Genomic DNA, 18,090 nt, shown 5'->3' with positions numbered 1-18,090 from the left:
GATTGCAAAGCTGGGTTTTTTCTTTGCTTAGGCTGTTGATACACAATATAGCATCCTGTAGCATGGGAGGAAATCCTCTTAATGACCCTACTTTCTTGTAAACAGCTCAGATGTTATTGTTGAATATTGCCTTTTTTGTGGAAGCAGTTCGTTCCTTTATCTGCCTTATCAAAATTACTGAAGCCAACCACACAGTGCTAACTAAACAGCTTTTTCAGAAATTCCTGTACCATTGATGGTACCTCCAGCAGTGTCTTGTAGCACTGTCAAGTAAGTGAGTAAAACATTTGGAAAATTCAAGCAAAAAGCCTTAAATGTGCATACAGTTACTAAGGAACATTCAGTGTAATCAATTAATGCATATATTAGGAACTAGGAATATAACCAGACCGCACATTGAAAGGTTTCTAATAGCAGTGGAGAGAGTTGAGGAAGTCTTGCTTTGTACCCTAAATTGTGTCAGTTTAAAGATGGATGAGCTGTATGACCATGCAGAGCTCTTGAAGACACAGTATTAAACTGGTGAAACACATCAGTCTGGTGCTCACTTAGGTGGGATTTAAAAGGAGGTTGGGTACCAGTTTGTTTGCACCATATTTTTCATGTTATAATCTGAGCTTCAGAGTTACCAGTTGCCTGCAGGTTACTCTAAATTTAAAAAAAAACAGCCAGGAAGGAAATTTTCTTTTCACCTTGAAGGATAATTTCTTTCCCGGATTTGTTTTGTGTTTTAAGTTTACTGGTTCATGAGGAACTGGACATTGGCAAATGCTGGAAACAGGATACAGGGTGGAATRAGTGGATTTCTCAGGTGTGCACTGGAATTGTCTTCATGCTGTTTGTGTAGCAGATTACCAGGTGTAGTCAGGAAGGATTTCTTCCCCTCATCCTTTGCAATCAAATCCATGTTGCATGAGAATTGTTTATTCAACAGACTTCCTGCTATTGCTGGCATGTTGAGTATTGATGATTCTCTTGACCTGTTCTRCTCTCCTGTGCTGACATAAAGATTCTGCTGTTGGTTTGTTGGGTTGGTTGGTTTAGAGCTTTTTCTTTATAAAAAGCCTAAGTTGTGTTATCTGGTGTTTAGAGGTGTTTCTATGACCCCTTGTCAGTGGTAGTCCATCAGGACGTTTCTTGAGACACAGATAATGAGAAAAATGCTGGCAAATAGAATGTTATTACTTGGTTAATAAAGGAAACACTGTAAAATCCGTGTACTGATCCTGGAGGCTGTACTAAACTCTACCATAAACAGTCTCTTTAATGTCAGTGGGATAATTGTGTGTCRTAAAAGTAAATCAGCACTTATTCCACAGAATTTTCTTCTTCAGTGTAGCACTTAAATGAATAATAAATATGTTGTAATACCATTATAATAAACACGTTTAACTATTTCAATAAACCAAGACCATGATGTATTAATTTGATTTTGTATTTAATCTGTATAAAATTAGAAGATGATGGTGGCTAATGAAGAGGTTTTTTAAAAGTTGCTATGGCAATGATAAGATTTCTTGAAGTTTTTATAAAAGATTAGGATTAAGACTGCTGCTGCCAAGAGCAGGTGTATTTCCATCCAGGCCTACCTTGCTTACTGGCAGCCTCTTTCTCTTGTTGGCATTAGGAGTTAGGCACCCAAAGTGAGTGGGGTCAGTGACCAGGTATGGCTGAAGAGCACTTAATTCCTGGTGCTGCTTCTGAGCCAGCCCAGAGCATGGACCTGACAGGAGGCATCTCTGCCAGTGTGGAAGCAGCGAGAGCAGCTGGGGTTGGAGGGAGGAACAGACCATTGGCTTTTCATSAGTAATCCCGTGTCAGATCTTACTGAGTTATGAAACCACGCTCTGAAACCACCATCTGCTTTGCTGCTGTGCCGGAGGATTCTCCTTTCCCRTCACATCCAACACAACACGTGAACCTCAGCCTCTAATGCAGAGTCCTCCCTAATGCAGCAACTTCAGCATCGCTGTGAGCCACTGGACTCGCCCACTGAGCATCTGCACACTYCAGTGCTGGCTGTGGAGCTGACTTGACTCAATACCATTGCTCACATGCACATGCCTGCAATCGGGCAGCTCGGTGTCAATTCACCTTCCTCTGTTTTCAAATTAGTGTGGAGAATCTGCTTGGGTGTGCATTTTGTTTGCTGTGCCTAGGAATAGCATGGACAATACAGGGGGCTTGGCTGGAAGTCATCATTCAATGTAATATRCTCCAAATTATCACAAAGGAAGTCATAGAAGATGTAGAATTTAAACTCAAGTTTCATGAGTACCTTGACAGTACACTTTTTGGCTAATAGTATTTGAAGAAATGCAGATTATTTTTTAAAAAATCAGAAGACTGTACTACGCAGAGGAATACTTGCAGATTTAGAAAATGTTAATATACTTAAGTTATGCAATTTTACAGAAATTGGAAATATAAGCTCTAGTTTATTGACACTTTTCACCTGAGAAGGTCATGATTTTTCTCATTTTAAAGATGTAAACAGAATTGTGAAAAGTATAGATTTTGCTTTTTACATATCCATGCATATATATATTCATCCCAGCAGACATCCCAGTARTTTGTTTGGAGGCTTGTGTATGTTCTGGCTTGTTTCTAAGCAACATATTCCATAGCAATAGGATACAATACAGATTGTCCTATATCCTAGTCATTTAAGCCTCTCAGCTAATGATACTGTTATAGTTCATATGTTTGTTGGAAATGTTGAGTTTAAATGGAGCTCTGCCATCTGGGTTTTCATTTTCTGCTTTCAGTGGATACTGTTACTGCTGGAAGTGCTTACCTGAACATCAGCACGGGCTACAGACAAAAGCATTAAATCACCAGTGCTATCRTTTAAGAGATCTGGAGGTCTTGGAGGGCTTCCCTCCAGAATTCTGAAGAGATTATCTGAAATGGCCCTCAGTAGTCTCCTCTCACATACTTTAGTACATTTCTAAGCTGAAATGGAAGTATGACTGAATATTTGCTTAAAATGAGTATGCAAAAGATMTGTTTCACTTTTCTTAATTATTTTGCATATAGGCTTAGCAGAAAAATCGCTTATACAATAATGGAAGAAAGAACATTAAAATTATGTAACAATAAGTAAGGGTATTTTTTTTAACAAAAACAAGTTAAATTACATAAAATCCCTTCTTTTTAAAATTAAATCCTGGCATACATGGAAGTTTTGAAGACTGAACCCAGTATAACATATTCACTTGTGATTACATAATGTCTGATATTTTTTACAAGATAAATTGGTGATGAATTATTTTTGTTTTAAAAATGAGAGTACTGTATTACCATCTTCAGGCTTATGGGGAATGAGTACCACAATTTTAAATGCATTTTATCTTTAAAATGCTGTACAACTTACTTGGAATCACTTCCAGGAAATTACAGGTAGCTATTTTCATGGGTTTTCCCTCCTCTCCTCTGACATGCCATATAAATGAAGCAAACATTATATTAACAAATTTGTGACTTTGGACTGATGAAATGTGTAATGCCATATGCAAACTACCATATTCCATAACCTCCCTGAACTATGCACCTTGCTCTTTTACTTACTATATGAAACATACTTACTACTTTTCTTTATGTTTTTAAATTCACAGAACAAATACTAGTGAGAAAGATTAACCATTTTTTTTATCAATAGAGTACAATACCTCATTATAGAGCAGAGTTATAGGAATAATCACAACTCAGGAGAAAGCAAAACCCATCCCTGGAAGATATACCCAGTGTAAAGTTAGAGTGTTTAGAAAACCTAAACTTCTKAGTGTGAGCAGCCAGGGGTTTGGGRTGCAGGGTAAGGGYTGCAGGATGCACAGAGAGAASTCKGGACTCAGGTTTTGCGGTTCTGGAACTCCTGCCCTGTGAGGCTGGGCCACAATTGCAGGACAAAGCTGATACTCAGATCACTCCCGTAGTTCACCTGATGAAATTCTCTGCTGTACCTCAGTGGCACCCTGCCGGTCACACAGTCATGCCAAGGATACAGCTGGCCCAGGGGACACCCGTGTGCCATCAGCAGTGCCCCAGTGCCCCCACAGTGCCTGCTGGAGCCTCTGCCCTCCGTGCCTCGGCGTCTGAGAGGCACCGGCTGCAGGAAAGCTCTTTGAAGCTGGCAGAAAGAAATGGAGGCTTGCAGTGTAACAGCTTTTCAGTTAAAGGAAACGGCCGTGTTTCCAGCACTGTCTGTTTCCATGGCAGCCAGCCTAGCAGCCTGCGCTGGAGTTTCTGCCACTCTTGGAAATTTCCAAGGGGGTATGCAGGAATGTTGGACATTACATTTTCTCATTTTTACTTGCACTTTTAAGGGTTTAAAAAGCTAATATCCACTGGGTTTTAAGTTTGAGAGAAAGAATGAGAAGATTAGATAACAGAACATAAAAAAGACTTCATGTGTTGTTTTTCTTCTTGCTGCCATTTGCAAGAACTGTGTGGTGTCTGCTGGACCCTTGTCCATGGTGAAGTGTTTGTTACAGCTGTTTAACTGGGAAATGGTGACAACTATTTGCTGTTTCATACTATCTTCTATAAAAAGATAAAATTTGATCTTAAATTAATTTGCTATGTAATGAACTGTGTTAGATGTGGAATTATTAGTGTTGGAACTGTGCACAGTTATGTGTTCTGTTCTTTTTCAAGGCAAGAAGCAGTGGTGAAAGCTTGTCAATCAGTGTAGATAGCATTGTTCCTGCAGGACAACTATCAATTTATTTTTGGCCTCTTTACATTCCAGTGCATGTGATTATGTAGTACTACTTTGACCCTGCTCTTCTATAGAATACACATTACAGATTTATACCAGGAATCACTTGCTCAGCTCTGATAAAAGCTGTTTGTTCTAGGTGCTTTAATAATACACTTTATTTCACTCATTCTGCCATTCACAGCGAGTAAGACGTGCCCGCACCGCTGTGCCTTCCCAAGGGTTTACACAGAACGTGCTGTATCTCCTCAAGTGCCTGTTGTGGCACTTCTGCGTTCACCCCTCAGAGCACTTGGGCAGGAGATTGAGGAGCTGCTGGTTCTGGTTATCCTCAGTCCCTGTGCCTTTAGGGCACAGGGTGTGTGGACCTGAGCAGGACTCACAGGGTGAGAACGGTGCATTGGCTTTATAAATGGCTTTATAAATGTTACTGCTTTACAGAAATACACTTCCACACAATCAGGTACATTGGTTAATGGAAGAACTCCCCTTTCTGCACCACCATCTCCGTTCCCTGGCTTAGGGAAGTGTTGATTCCCTGCTGTGCTAACACTGGAAGGAGCTGTAAGAGTGGGAGCACCAGCCTCTGGCACTCGGCTTTTCAGCTGGCGAAAAATCTGCACCTCCAATGCAGTCACAAGACTTCTGCTGACTCTGAGAGTCAGATAACCAGATGTTCTTACTGTGAGGAGGGATTATGCTTTTGTGTTTTGTCAGTAAGTATTAAATAAGCTATCCAAGCTTTAATGATCATTTTATTCACTTAAGAAAACACATGGAAATTTTGGAATCTCTCCACCTGGTGTTCAAGTTAAAATTATGAACTTACTTGAAAACCAAAAAGATTATCCTCCCTTCTCCCTCAGTCAAAGCAGGAATTTGACTGACCTCTCTGTGCATGGCTTTTATTCAGAAGCAGTTCACAGACAGTTTTTAGAGTTGCAGTGGTGTGAAGGAGGATTCCTGCCAGATAATGTGAAGTGTAAAGTATTTGTACTGTCCTTTAGCAACTACATTTGCTTAGTGGTGTTAACATAGCCCTTCTTTTGCACATGTACTTTAAATAGGAGGAACAATATTAACAACATTAATAGTGTGTTAACATATCTAAGTATTTGTTCATTTTGGACCTTTATTTTGGAGATCACTTGTGAGTTTAGATGTTATGGAGGTAACTGCCTGATTTTAAAAGTGTAGAAGTGAAAGGTAAACTGTTTGGCAACAAGCTAAATGGATTTACCCTGATAAGAGCCATCTGTTAAACACAGCATTTGACTAAGTACCATTCCAAAGGGAACTTTGCTTTGTAGTACCTGCACCACCATTGAATTCTCTCTCCTTTCTTTTGAATTCTCCTTTCCCCGGATTCCATGATGGTTTGTCTGTAACAATTCTTTGAAATAAAGGGGAGGGGGAAAAAAAAAAGAAGGAAAGAAGAATCCAAACCCTAATGCACACTAAAACAAGTAGTAAAAATATGTATTTGGGCAATGCTTCAGTGTTTTTTAGATTTTTTTTTCCTTTTTTTTTTTTTTTAGGCTTTGTTCTCTTATCCAGCTCTACTAGATTCACCACTTTGTGTGTTACTGTGTGTTCTAGAAATCTTCTGCTATATGGGTTTCCATATATATGATAGGCAAAGTCTGTATCAACTTTAATTACATTAGATTGAAACCAACTTGYATTCTATTCTACATAGTTTCTCACAGAAATAAATGAGCAGTTCTTTGCMATAAGTGCAATTCTCAGATGGTTCATCCTTGTCTTTGAAGAGAATTTCATCATATTTTCCTTATTGAAAATGTGTGATTTAGTTTCCATGGCTCCCATCCTCCTATCTGGCTGGCTGTTCTTTGAGCTGCTTCTTGTGAGTCCCCATTTCCTTCTGAGCTTTTCACAAACCTCATTCCTGTTCCCTTCCTTTATACCCACTTCAGGKTCCTCTCCAGTATAAAGGTCCAAATCTGTCTGTAGCTACAGAGACAATGGAAGGGTCACTCCTGACTGGCATGTGACCACCTGCTGACACCCAGACCTGTAACCCACATGTGCTCTGACTACATGAAGTTATTCAACTCACAGACAGCTGTTTCTTCCTTTAAAAAATTCTTCCTTTAAAACAGCTCTGCTTTTTACTTTGTGTCACTGTAGGGGCTGAAAGTRTTTTAGATCCTCTAGATCTTTATATCTCTTTTGTAAAGCTATCAATATTGGCTTTTTTCCTGATGGATTCACTCTGGAAAAGCAAAACCTTTTTAGCTTCCCAGCTTTTAAAAGTGATATATTTTGGGGCTTTATTAACAATTGCTTTCTATTTGAAAAWTTTATTTAATAATGCATTCAACTGCTCAATGTTTATCTTTTTTAAAAGTTTAGACACCAAACCATTTTTTTACTTTAGTTTTGGAGTTGATTGCAAGAGCAAACGTCTGGTTTTCATCCAGCCTTGATTCTGTTTAACCTCCTCGCCCTGGTCAAGTCAAAATCTTCAGTTATTATCTTATACCATCTTTCTAACTGTGAGTCATCTCTTCTTTAGCATTCCCCCTGCAGTGCTTCCCTATTAGTCATGCTACAGGCTGTCCTTTCCTTATTATGTAATATAGAAGTTCATGATATTTATTTAGTAAGTGAATTAACTACATGTTCTGTATTTTCTATGTCTCTCATTTTCTCAGTTTTCCTACTGCTTTTATGACTTGTCCAGATACAGATGGGACAACTTCAAAATCCTCCCTAATTTCTTTGTAATGCCCAGTGTAGATTAACAGATAATAGGCAGACAACTAATATTATGAGAAACAAGAATAGTTTGTTCTATGGTTTTATAAAAAATGCTGAAGTTTCACATGTGARCACATCAGGTTTATGTGCAGGTACATTCTTACTGTTCTTCTCTCCCTTTTGCTGTAGTCCACTGCATATTCTCTTGTTACATTGTTTAGGAATGATTCCGTTTTCACTCTTTGTGCAAAGCTTAAGCCAAATATCTGACCATAATTGAAGCCACAAATCATAGATACATTCCTAAACTACACAGCAGGGCTTCCATCATTTATATTTAAAAATAATGGTCACTATACTGTGTTCAATAACAATATTCTTTCCCACTTGTGACTACTRATATTGAAAGCACAATCCAAGCAATGCTTAGGTGTCTATAGCTGAACCAGTTACACCTCCAAAGTAGACTTTGTAGGAAAGCTCAGTGAAAAAGAAAGTTGGAGTAAAAAGCGTATTAGAAATCAGAAATACCACCATAAACGCATTCCTTCTTAATAGATTACCTGCCTATGATATGTTGGTATATGAGTCACACCAATATTAACATTCCAGCACCTGCTGTGATATTGCCAGCACTCACTTGTTGATCAACTGTGTTTAAGGTAATGGAACTGAAAAAGAAATAYTAATTCTGATTTACTTGCTGTGTCTGACATATATCAGCTCTACTATGGACATTGCTGATGTTGGAGCAGATCACTTTGCTTGGGTCTGAAATAAAGAGGCATATGTTTAAAACTGAAAGTTAGGTAAATGATATGGTAGGTACATTTGTTGTGTGCTTATAAATTGCCTTTCACATTATATGGATGGGTAAAACTTATTTGAGATTTTTTAAAGGGATTGCACTTACAGTTTTAAGGCTGACTCTGAGCTTTCTTACCTTACTATTGTAAGCAAGGAAACCCAAAGAACCAAGAATATATCACAGTTCTTTTGCTTTCCTATAAACACCACAGCAGTCAGTGAGTTTCTCTGTGCTTTGTGCTTGTGATATAGCCCCAGGGTTAGAAGCTTAACATCACAACATTATACTGTATGCTTGAAATGCATTTCCATTGAAATGAATGTTTTTTAACRCACATTTGTCTAGTTAAGCTGGTGCAGGACTCCAGGCAGCACAAGTTTGTACCTACTGGTGAGAGATACCTTAAGAAGAGGTCATGGCTTACCTGGAGCCACAGGAAACCAAGAATACAAAAATAAACTATTATAAAATAATTCTTCAGTTAACTTTTTACAGTTAATATTACGTGGAAAATAAAATGCCCTACTTAAAGCAGATACTTTCAGGTTTCCAGAGGAACTCAATACCTTTTGAATGACTTTTCATCAGTTTACATTTTAGTGTTATTTTGCATTCTCCCATCTCTGTCCTTTGTGATACTTATGTAACAATATTGTAAAGTCTGAACAGATCTGCTATGCCACAGCCCTGAAATGTTTGTATTTCAACTCTCAATGTTTGTGTGACACAAGAAAATAATGTCCTTGTTTTCAGGACTTGCTATTCCCGGTCTTAATGCTTTAGCCAGAGGAATATCCTTCCTGTACTGCAGAGCAGGAAATAAGCTGGTTCCTTTTAAATTCGGGAAACAATGAACTTTGTCCTTAGCTTAATTTTTTAGAAATTACATTCATTTTGATGTTTTGGACAATGCATTAGCTTGTTTTGCTTCCTTGTSAAATACAATGGGAACAGCATACCATAATCATACACCCATAATAAGTTCTCAAATCTGAATTTCAGCATGTAAATATTACATCTTTAATATATTTTTTCTCTTGTCTGTCCCTCATTCAGAAGATGAAATTTCACTTTGGGTGGGGTAGTARCTCTATGTGTCAAAGAGATAATGAAGCACTATGATATATTGATATAGAAACRAGGAGAAGGGAACCGTAGAAGAAGGAAACAAGTTTTTATTTCCCCTCCCTTTATTTTTCTTCCTTGAAACAAAAAGCCATAATCTTTGAAAGTATAAAGCTTTTACATCTACATCTTACCCCAGGTTTTATGGTTTCTAGTGTAGTAGTTAATGTATGTTGCTTACTCACACAGTAATGATGAGGAACTTTTTATKAAATGTAATGAAACCTAAGAAGTTACCTCTGAAGCTTTATAAACAGTTTTTCCACTTTTGACAGTATTGGATTAATTTTSTCCTTTAATTTTGTCCTTTGAATCTCTCAATCAAAAAAACAACATTTTCTGATGTTTAGAGAGAGAATAAGATCTGTTCCTGATTGTAACACGTTTTTGTTGTTTTAAGTAAGGCAGCTAAAATTCTGCTTCTGTTTCTCATGTTTCAGCCAGGTTTATTTAAATGTACAGTCAGGCTTTATATTAAAAAAAAYCCAAACTATCAAGAAGAAACAATGAACCAAACACAGCTTTTCTTCTAAAATGCTCTGCAAATGTAATTTGTATTTCAGTACAGTGAAGTCATGTAAGATTGGTTTAGGACATGCAGTAAGGCACTGTTACCATTGTATGTTCTAGTTTATGGTTTAAACGCTTTTTAGCTCACTGTTTCCTTGATGTAAGCTTAATACCTCTTATGAGGCCTGGCTGATAGGAAAAGTGGATGCAGGAAAAGTGTGAAATACAGTCCTGGCATCAGATGTGACTGAAAAGCAGCAAACTCTAAYGAAACTGGGGATGGGAAGTAATCCCTGGGAAGTGTGTTTACTGCTGTTTGCTAGGATGGCTTAGGGGTTACTGTTGGGTCTGAATGCACATTTCAAAATTATTTCTAAAGTTGCAGTATTTGGTATCATTTGAATGGGRTTTTTGCACTTTCTGAGGAGGCTGTGCTTACACAGAAATGAATTTTTTCTTTTATCAGTACTTCAGCTGAGGCTGCAACAGAGACGGACACGAGAACAGCTGGTGGACCAGGGCATCATGCCACGTAAGACTTACTTCTAGTAATTTGTATTTCTGTAGTATTAATTATGAATTGAATACATAAAATAGTGAAGATAAGCATTTCTGTGAGWTTCACTAAAAATAGCTTTAGCATTTGAAAAGACTTGTGGGATCCTTTTGATAACCTAAGTGAGGATGTAATAAATTCATCATGCTTCCATCGTGTTTCAGTTAAAATACCATTGTGCTGAAAATGCAAGGATTTGTAGATATAGTCTGATTCTGCTCTTATTTTTTCTATTTAAATAATTATGACTAATTTACTAAACAAATTGAATTACTGAAATGAGTGGACATTAATGACAAAGACAGCATTTTTTAAAGAGTAGAATGGCATGGGTTGCCAAACAAATGAGTGATCACAAAAAAACATGAAAAATCCATAAGCATTGAGATGGAGCACTCTACAATTTATGTTATTCCTAAGTGAATAGTGGGGTTTTTTACTCTCTTTGGCTATTTAGTAGCTAACCATCATTCCGTTCTCTAAGCTGAACATTTAAGGCCTCTACATTTTTCAATTTTTTTTTTATATCAGCACATATTAAGGGATGTTCTAGTTCTCTCTAATAACAGCAAGTCTGAGGTATGGACAGCCAGAAAATTCCGCAGAATAAATTAAATGGCATTTTGGCATTCTAAACCTTACCTCATAAAATTTCTGCTGTGGAACAATTTTGGTAAATGAACAAACACCTTTGTACATAGCAAAAAAGTTAACCATTACATGATAATAATCTGTTAAAGTATTCTGTGTAGGAATATTGCTCATCTCTGCTAAATATAGGTGGATACAACTGGCATGAATCAAACGTAAGCCGGGTCAGATGCAAGCRCAACCCTGAAGTGGTGTTAAACACCCATACACACATTCTCGTCAGCATGTTTCTTTTGAAAATCACTTCCTGTCAGTTTAACTCTTACTCTCCCTTCACAGCTTTGAAAAGTCCAGCTGCATTCCATGAGCAGATAAAGAGCCTGGAGCGAGCCAGGGTAAACCACTTTGTGTACACTTGTGATTAACATCTGAAAATGGATAGCCAGCTTTTTGTGATTCAAAATTCTCTTGAGTACATGGAAGAATTATTACTMTTACAGTAATAACATGTGCTTTTATCTTGGAAGAATTCATTAAAATAAAATATTGGTGTCAAATCTGAGAGGAAGCCTTCCCAGGTCAAGGTGGGGGGGTTAAACTTATGGGGGGTTACCACACAGCCACCTCCAGTTAAGGACTGGATACTCGACTAAATTATGCTTGTGCAATATTTCTGTAGCAAATCTGTACTATTGTGATTGTGTGTTTGTGTGGGCTCAAATCCAGAAACATTCCCATCTTATTTTGGGAAGCTGGAAATTCATCAGCCCTGCTTAATTGCTAGAAAAGCAGCACAAACCAAAAGGAGCCCCTCTACTGTCCGTGTTCTGTTAGTGATACCCACCCATCTGAATGAAACTGCAAATATTCATTGATTGGACATAGGTGATTTATCAAACTGCTTTGAGTTTTTTAAGTGAACATTTAGTTAATTTAAATGAAAAATCAGTTAATGCTGTTTCCTCATTTCTTTTAAGACGGAGAATTTCTTGAAGCACAAGATTCGCAGCAGGCCGGACCGCTCTGAGCTGGTCAGAATGCACATCCTGGAAGGTACGTGCCAGCCCTGGGCATCCGAGCTGCTCACAGGAGGGACTTGGTTGTGCACTCGGTTGTCTCACTGAATTACACTTTGATGTACATTCCTTCTAAAGGTTTATMTGCTCTATTTCTCTACTTCTACAGTGTCTGTGGTAGTGTGTACTCCAAATCTGTATAGTAATAGATACATCTATGGCAGTGAAGGTATTCTCATCAGTGTATTTGTTTGCTATTGCATATTGGTCTTATTCTATAATAGTAATTATATCATGGTGTGTGTACATGGAGTGTTTGTATTGCTTCAATTTCTACACATGCCCTAAAAGACCTTACAGCCCTGAAGAAACTTCAAAAATGTAACTGTTACCCTGCCTGGTTATTTTCCTTGTTGCTCAGGTGATTGGAAACAACAATCTCTGGATGAATGGGGCTGATTACTGTGTTTCACCATGAGCTTGCCAAGGACAGAAATTACCAAATAACCATAATCCAAGAAAATTTAGTAGCCCTTAGTTTTCAAAACATGCATTTGAATATTAAATCCCAGTAGTTACCCTGCTAGATCCAGGAGCCTGCATATTAATAGATCACATCCATACTGACAATCTCCATAATTTCATTAAAAATCTATTCCAAAGACTCTGATTTTTGATAGAAGCTCTTTTTAAGGTAAACTTAAAAGATATTTGTGAAGAGAGAATCAAAAAATCAATGGATTAATTAAACCTTACCATAGCTCACACGGGTATACCGTTAGAGCAGGAAATGCCGTAGATTATAACTGGTATGTGTTATTTTATATTCTCTTCTTTATTGTCAGACATTATAGARATGTTTAGCAAATGTATTACTGCTGTTCAAAAAGAGATTAGATTTCTAGAAAAACATGATCATGGCRATGAACATCATCTACTCATGTAATCATATTATTGCTTATTAAGACAAGACAGTGTTGTTTGTCATGGAATTGGGGAAATGCTGTAACAGAATATTTAAATCAATATATCCTTTTAGAGACCTTTGCAGAGCCTTCACTGCAAGCCACTCAGATGAAGCTGAAGAGAGCTCGTTTGGCAGATGATCTGAATGAGAAGATTGCTCAGAGACCTGGCCCYATGGAACTGGTAGAAAAAAATATTCTTCCTGTAGACTCCAGTGTTAAAGAAGCCATTATAGGCAAGTAGAAATCCCACAGCTTCTGTTTGTGATCTACTTGGCATTGTGGAAAATAATAATTTAACTTTTGAGGGTAAAGTTCAYTAGAAGATATCATATTCTAAGTTTATTACTATTTATTCTTTCAGCTTCTGAGTCCTAAACTCTGTCACCATTTAAATAGTGTCATCCTGTATTTCTATGAAACTTTGAAAATACTTGTTTTTTAATAAAAATTATTACAAAGTAATCAAACGTCTGTGGCCATTYCTCAACTTGCCATAGGTGTCTCTGTGCACTCCACGTATGTGGAACGTACCTTTTAATCTCTTACTAAAACCACTTCTGCTCCACGCCTGGTTTTATTGATTCATTGARTATCATTTAATATGGCTCTCATATTAAAAACACAATAAATACTTAGGTACCATGTTTAGACTGCTGAAAACGGATCATTTTCCAGCAATTAGCTCATTGTGCCATGGATGTCTAAATTCAATTTGTGCAACTAAAAGATATTTTTGTTTGTTTCTATGTAAACATTTTAGCAGTTGGACAAGAGAATTATCCTCAAGCTTTGGATGATTTTTCCTTTGATGAAGACAGCAGTGATGCTTTGTCACCAGATCAGCCAGCCAGCCAAGAATCCCAGGGTTCAGCAGCTTCCCCTGGTGAGCCAAAAACAAGTGACTCACCCTCACCTATAACCCCAAATGCTGCTACATCAACACAGGTACAGTTTTTAAATGTTCAGATCTTCACAGTTTTTTGGTCTGGCACTGTAGAAATGGGACATGGTTTCACATGGAATGAGTACATCTGCTGCTGCAAAGGGCTATTTGGGACTCTGTTTTCAGATTAGGAGTGCATAGAAAWCTCTGGCTTAGCTGGTGACAGTGATGAAATTCCCACAGGCTGCAGTGAAGCCATAAATTCCCTGAAATTCATTATGACCCATAGAAGATCTGCAGCTTTCCCAGAAGTTGTTTAAAAGGTCATGGCCATGGTTTACTCCAGCTGGTATTGATTACTTAATGTCTGTCTTCCTTCTGGGCAAGGTCTTGAACTCATTTAGAATTAAACTTAGCTGAAACAACAGTTGACGTCAGTTCCATTATCTTCAGAAAAGACCATAAAAAAAGTTTCCCACATAATGCAAATATTCTTTCCTACAGTTKTAAAATACTGCCTAGGAATTTATTATTTAAGAAATCAAAATAAAATTTATGTTGAGTTTTCTATGAGGTTTTTAGTGTTCTCTCAAGGTACTTACAAAGAAAGGAAAGTAACTGTGTTCTCGCAAATGAAATGTTACCTTTATAGTAGAACATTTAAATGGGTAAGGATTTAGACAGCTGTGGATTTGCTTCTTACTGAAGAAAGTAATGTAAAATTGAACTGTTAAATAAGTAAAAAAGAAAGAGCTATTTTATGCTCCAAAGACTATATTGTGTGGATGACCATGGACACTTGACTGAGTGGCTCAGGATCTGGTATTACTCTCCTTGKTTTTTTTATTACCACAGTAGAGAGAAAAAGTATTACAAAGATCATATTCARAAAACAATGCTGGACACAAAATATGGCACATCCATTCTATTTCATTGTTCCCTAACATACAGATTAAGATGTGAATTGGGTTTCACATTGAGGGAACATAATTTCTGTTGAATAAATTGAAAACAAACCGCATGATATTAAGATTCCTGACKAAGGAATTAGATTCCTAATGGAGAGTTAAATAAAAATACTCAAAGTAATACACGCCAAAAGCTTTCCAAGCAGGAAGCATGAGAGAGAYCTGTGATTGCAGAAACAAAGAGTAAGGTACTTGAACTTGATTAAAAAAGCACTTCAGATTGAATTTCAATTCTTTGCTTATGGATTTCTTATCATATTACAGCCACTTCTGTGCACAGATCTAAAATGAGAAGTTGCTCTTCTGCAGAATAAAACAGATGCTTACCTTGTTGTTYCTTTTGAATTAAATAATAACAGCACAGCAGTCTCTCCAGGAGACGTGTCTGGATATGGCTCCTTTATTCTTTTAATTTCCTCTGATAAATTTTAAATTTTATTACAACAAAAAAATACAAAGAATGTTTTGAATAAAGCGGAGTGCAGCCAGAGTTCTTTTCAAGGCTTCCTCCTCCGCACATTTCCAGACTTCAGAGGATGTAACGTGATTTTGAGAACCTTCAGCTCTTGTTGACTGATGACCTAAAACTTGCTTTAACCCAGTGTATTTGCATCTGGTAAGGATTAGGCATTTTAGCCATACTCTAAACAGATCAAGTTGTGGTATTCACAATTCAGAAGATACTAAATAGTCATCTTCAAAACAGCTGAAGAATTTTGTTTGATGGCACAGAAGACTGTTTTCTTCATATATTCAGTGTGGCTTGTTGACCTGCTAGATTCTTTTGGAATGTAGCAGAAAAGGTGCAGAAGCCATATTAKCTGGAAATAGGGATCTGTTCAAATTAAATAATTACTAGTTTATGAAGTAATCGAATTAAGAAGTCAAGACCTGTTAGATCTAGGTTTTTTTAATTTAAAAATCTATGAAGTAAATTATGTGCATGGTTCATTGCCTCATCTAACGCAGGTAAAATTGAGAAGTCTGTAAAAAGCTTTGTGTGTAGTTCAGAATAATGACTAAGGAAAAGGTAATTTACTCTCTGGCAAGAGGAAAATGTTTAACGCCATTTTCACACAATATAAATTAAAGAGGTAGTTAAGGTTTTTGGTGTCTTTTTTTTTGTTCTTTTGGTTTTGTTTGGGCTTTTTTTAAAAATTTACTAACTTTCCCATTTTAAAGTGTTTTATTGTGCTGTCATCATGGATTTGTTCTCCTAGCCTATAAAAGGTTACTAAATAGTGYGTCTGAAATCAAGTGGTTTGGGTTCAAGAAGGATCAGAATAGTAAAAGATTATGTAATGAATAAGTGAAGTAGCAAACATTTAAAATGGTGTTTGGTTGGGACTTCATGATAAAAAAAAAGTAAGAAATAGTGAAAATCTTGARGTCATTTTAATTCTTCTGTGCCTTATGGTAATATGGCACTTGACACTTGGATTCAAAGACAAACTTAGTGCTTTTTCAAATTTTACTGCTTGTAGCTAGAATAAACCTTTTAAACTTGATAACAACAGGAGTTCAGTATGTTRGAATACAGTATCCAGAACCTTTTTCAAAGGCTAAGGCCCTCTGAGGTCCCCTGCCAATTCTTATGCAAGTCCTTCAAGTAACAGGCACTGTGTAGATATCGGAGGCTTTCCAGAGCAAACACTTTGAAACTTTGAATATAAAAATAGAGACATTTGTATCTTTAGCCTGCCACCATAAACTGACAYGACCCCAGAACAGGCATGTGTACAATGTTTTCAGTGACTAGGGAGAGCATGTTGAATCCTGCCATTTAGTAAAGCAGTCATCAGGAGCTGTTCCTCTGTATGGCTGCACTATGGAAGGATCAAACCCATATTCAGTTTTGCTGGGAGGGCAGTTGTAGCTGCCTCTTGGCACCTGATGGTTGGGAACACAGTGAAATGTCTAAAGGAAACAGACAAAATGGAAACATATTACAAATTAATTGTAAGCAAAAGTCAGARAGCTTTGTGCATACAGACTGGCAGCTTGGGAACTGCTATCCCAGAAATACAAAAGAACCAGGACGTAAAGTTGCAAAATGTATATCAAGTGTTTTTGGCAAATTGATTTAAGTCCTTTGTGGTACARTCTCATGGAAAAATACAGGAAAGGTACAGGAAGAAATGAATCACAGAGAAGTACCTGTTGGACTTAATTGGAATGCAAGTCTTGGAATTAATTGGGAAGAAAAAGGATGTTTACTGATAGGAATWTAAAGAAGGGGCTTTTATAAAAGGAACATTCTACTGAGTGATCTAATTGCTTTCTTAAACAATGGAAGTGCAACTGATGTCATCTGGCTAGATTTAACACTGGTTGATATTAAATACTGAGAATGAAGATTATCAGAAATGAGACAGAAAGTGGGAAGTCCTGGGTTGAAAGGAAGCTGGTACCCATGYTCTGCAGGCGTTGCTTTGGGGATGTGCTGGTTTCATGTTACCATTAACAACCTTGACGTAAGAATGGGTCACCTAACAAAAGTAGGAAGGCATAGTCAGAACAGATTGGATTGTTATTATGCTGATTGATTTGGCTTTTAGGAGAGAAATGCAATTCCAATAGAATGAATAGTTCTTGGAAAGAGAAATACACCCTCCTTCCCATGACAGATATGGAAACCTGGGGACTCTTGACTCAAGAGAAAACTGGGGAGGAAGACAGCTGGGGTGCAGTGGTCAGCACTGCAGTGGAGTCAGTGAGCTACTATGGACGTTCTCTGTAAAACTGCAAGTTTGTCAGAAGTGATCATTCCAGTAGCAGTTCTAAGGCCACTGTAAGGATCCAGTGAGACCCTACATGGAATATCCTGTGCATTTTCAGTTACTTTTATCCCAGAAAGACTAATGAAAACTGTTAACACAGTTACCTGTAACAGGTGATGTTAATCAGAGAATGAAAAATCTCTTTATGAAAAAAGAATAAAAATTTCTTTGTGAATAGGARCACAAGGGCTGAGATTTGTTTATGTAGAATCTATATCCCATCAGAGGAGTATTTACCACAGAAGGAAATCCTAAGGTTTCTTTCAGATTTAAAATCACAAAACAATTTCAGCACAATAAAAACAGGTATRACAAATTCAAGCTGAGCAAAGTTTGGGCTTACACTTCTGCTGGCATCAGATACAGAAGAAATGCACCTCCTGACACAGTCAGAGATGGGTTTCTGTGAAAACACCATAGGAAGGTGTCCTCAAAATACAC

The 18,090-nt window shown here is 37.3% G+C and overlaps 1 protein-coding gene across 3 annotated transcripts in view; it reads left to right on the top strand.

The window, feature by feature from the left end:
• MRTFB (myocardin related transcription factor B) overlaps positions 1-18,090 on the top strand; it is a 66,294-nt gene that overhangs the window by 27,858 nt on the left and 20,346 nt on the right. For all 3 annotated transcript variants that reach the window (XM_057367303.1, XM_057367301.1, XM_057367302.1), the window contains 5 exons: positions 10,354-10,419; positions 11,374-11,429; positions 12,012-12,087; positions 13,090-13,251; positions 13,779-13,963. In XM_057367303.1, coding sequence (XP_057223286.1) covers positions 10,354-10,419; positions 11,374-11,429; positions 12,012-12,087; positions 13,090-13,251; positions 13,779-13,963 — 545 coding nt within the window. The remainder of the gene's footprint in view (positions 1-10,353; positions 10,420-11,373; positions 11,430-12,011; positions 12,088-13,089; positions 13,252-13,778; positions 13,964-18,090) is intronic.

Source organism: Malurus melanocephalus, unplaced genomic scaffold (genome assembly GCF_030028575.1).
Source record: "Malurus melanocephalus ecotype Western Australia unplaced genomic scaffold, MMel_1.1 scaffold_77, whole genome shotgun sequence".
Taxonomy (NCBI): Eukaryota; Metazoa; Chordata; class Aves; order Passeriformes; family Maluridae; genus Malurus; species Malurus melanocephalus.
This window is presented reverse-complemented; position numbering and strand designations above follow the sequence as displayed.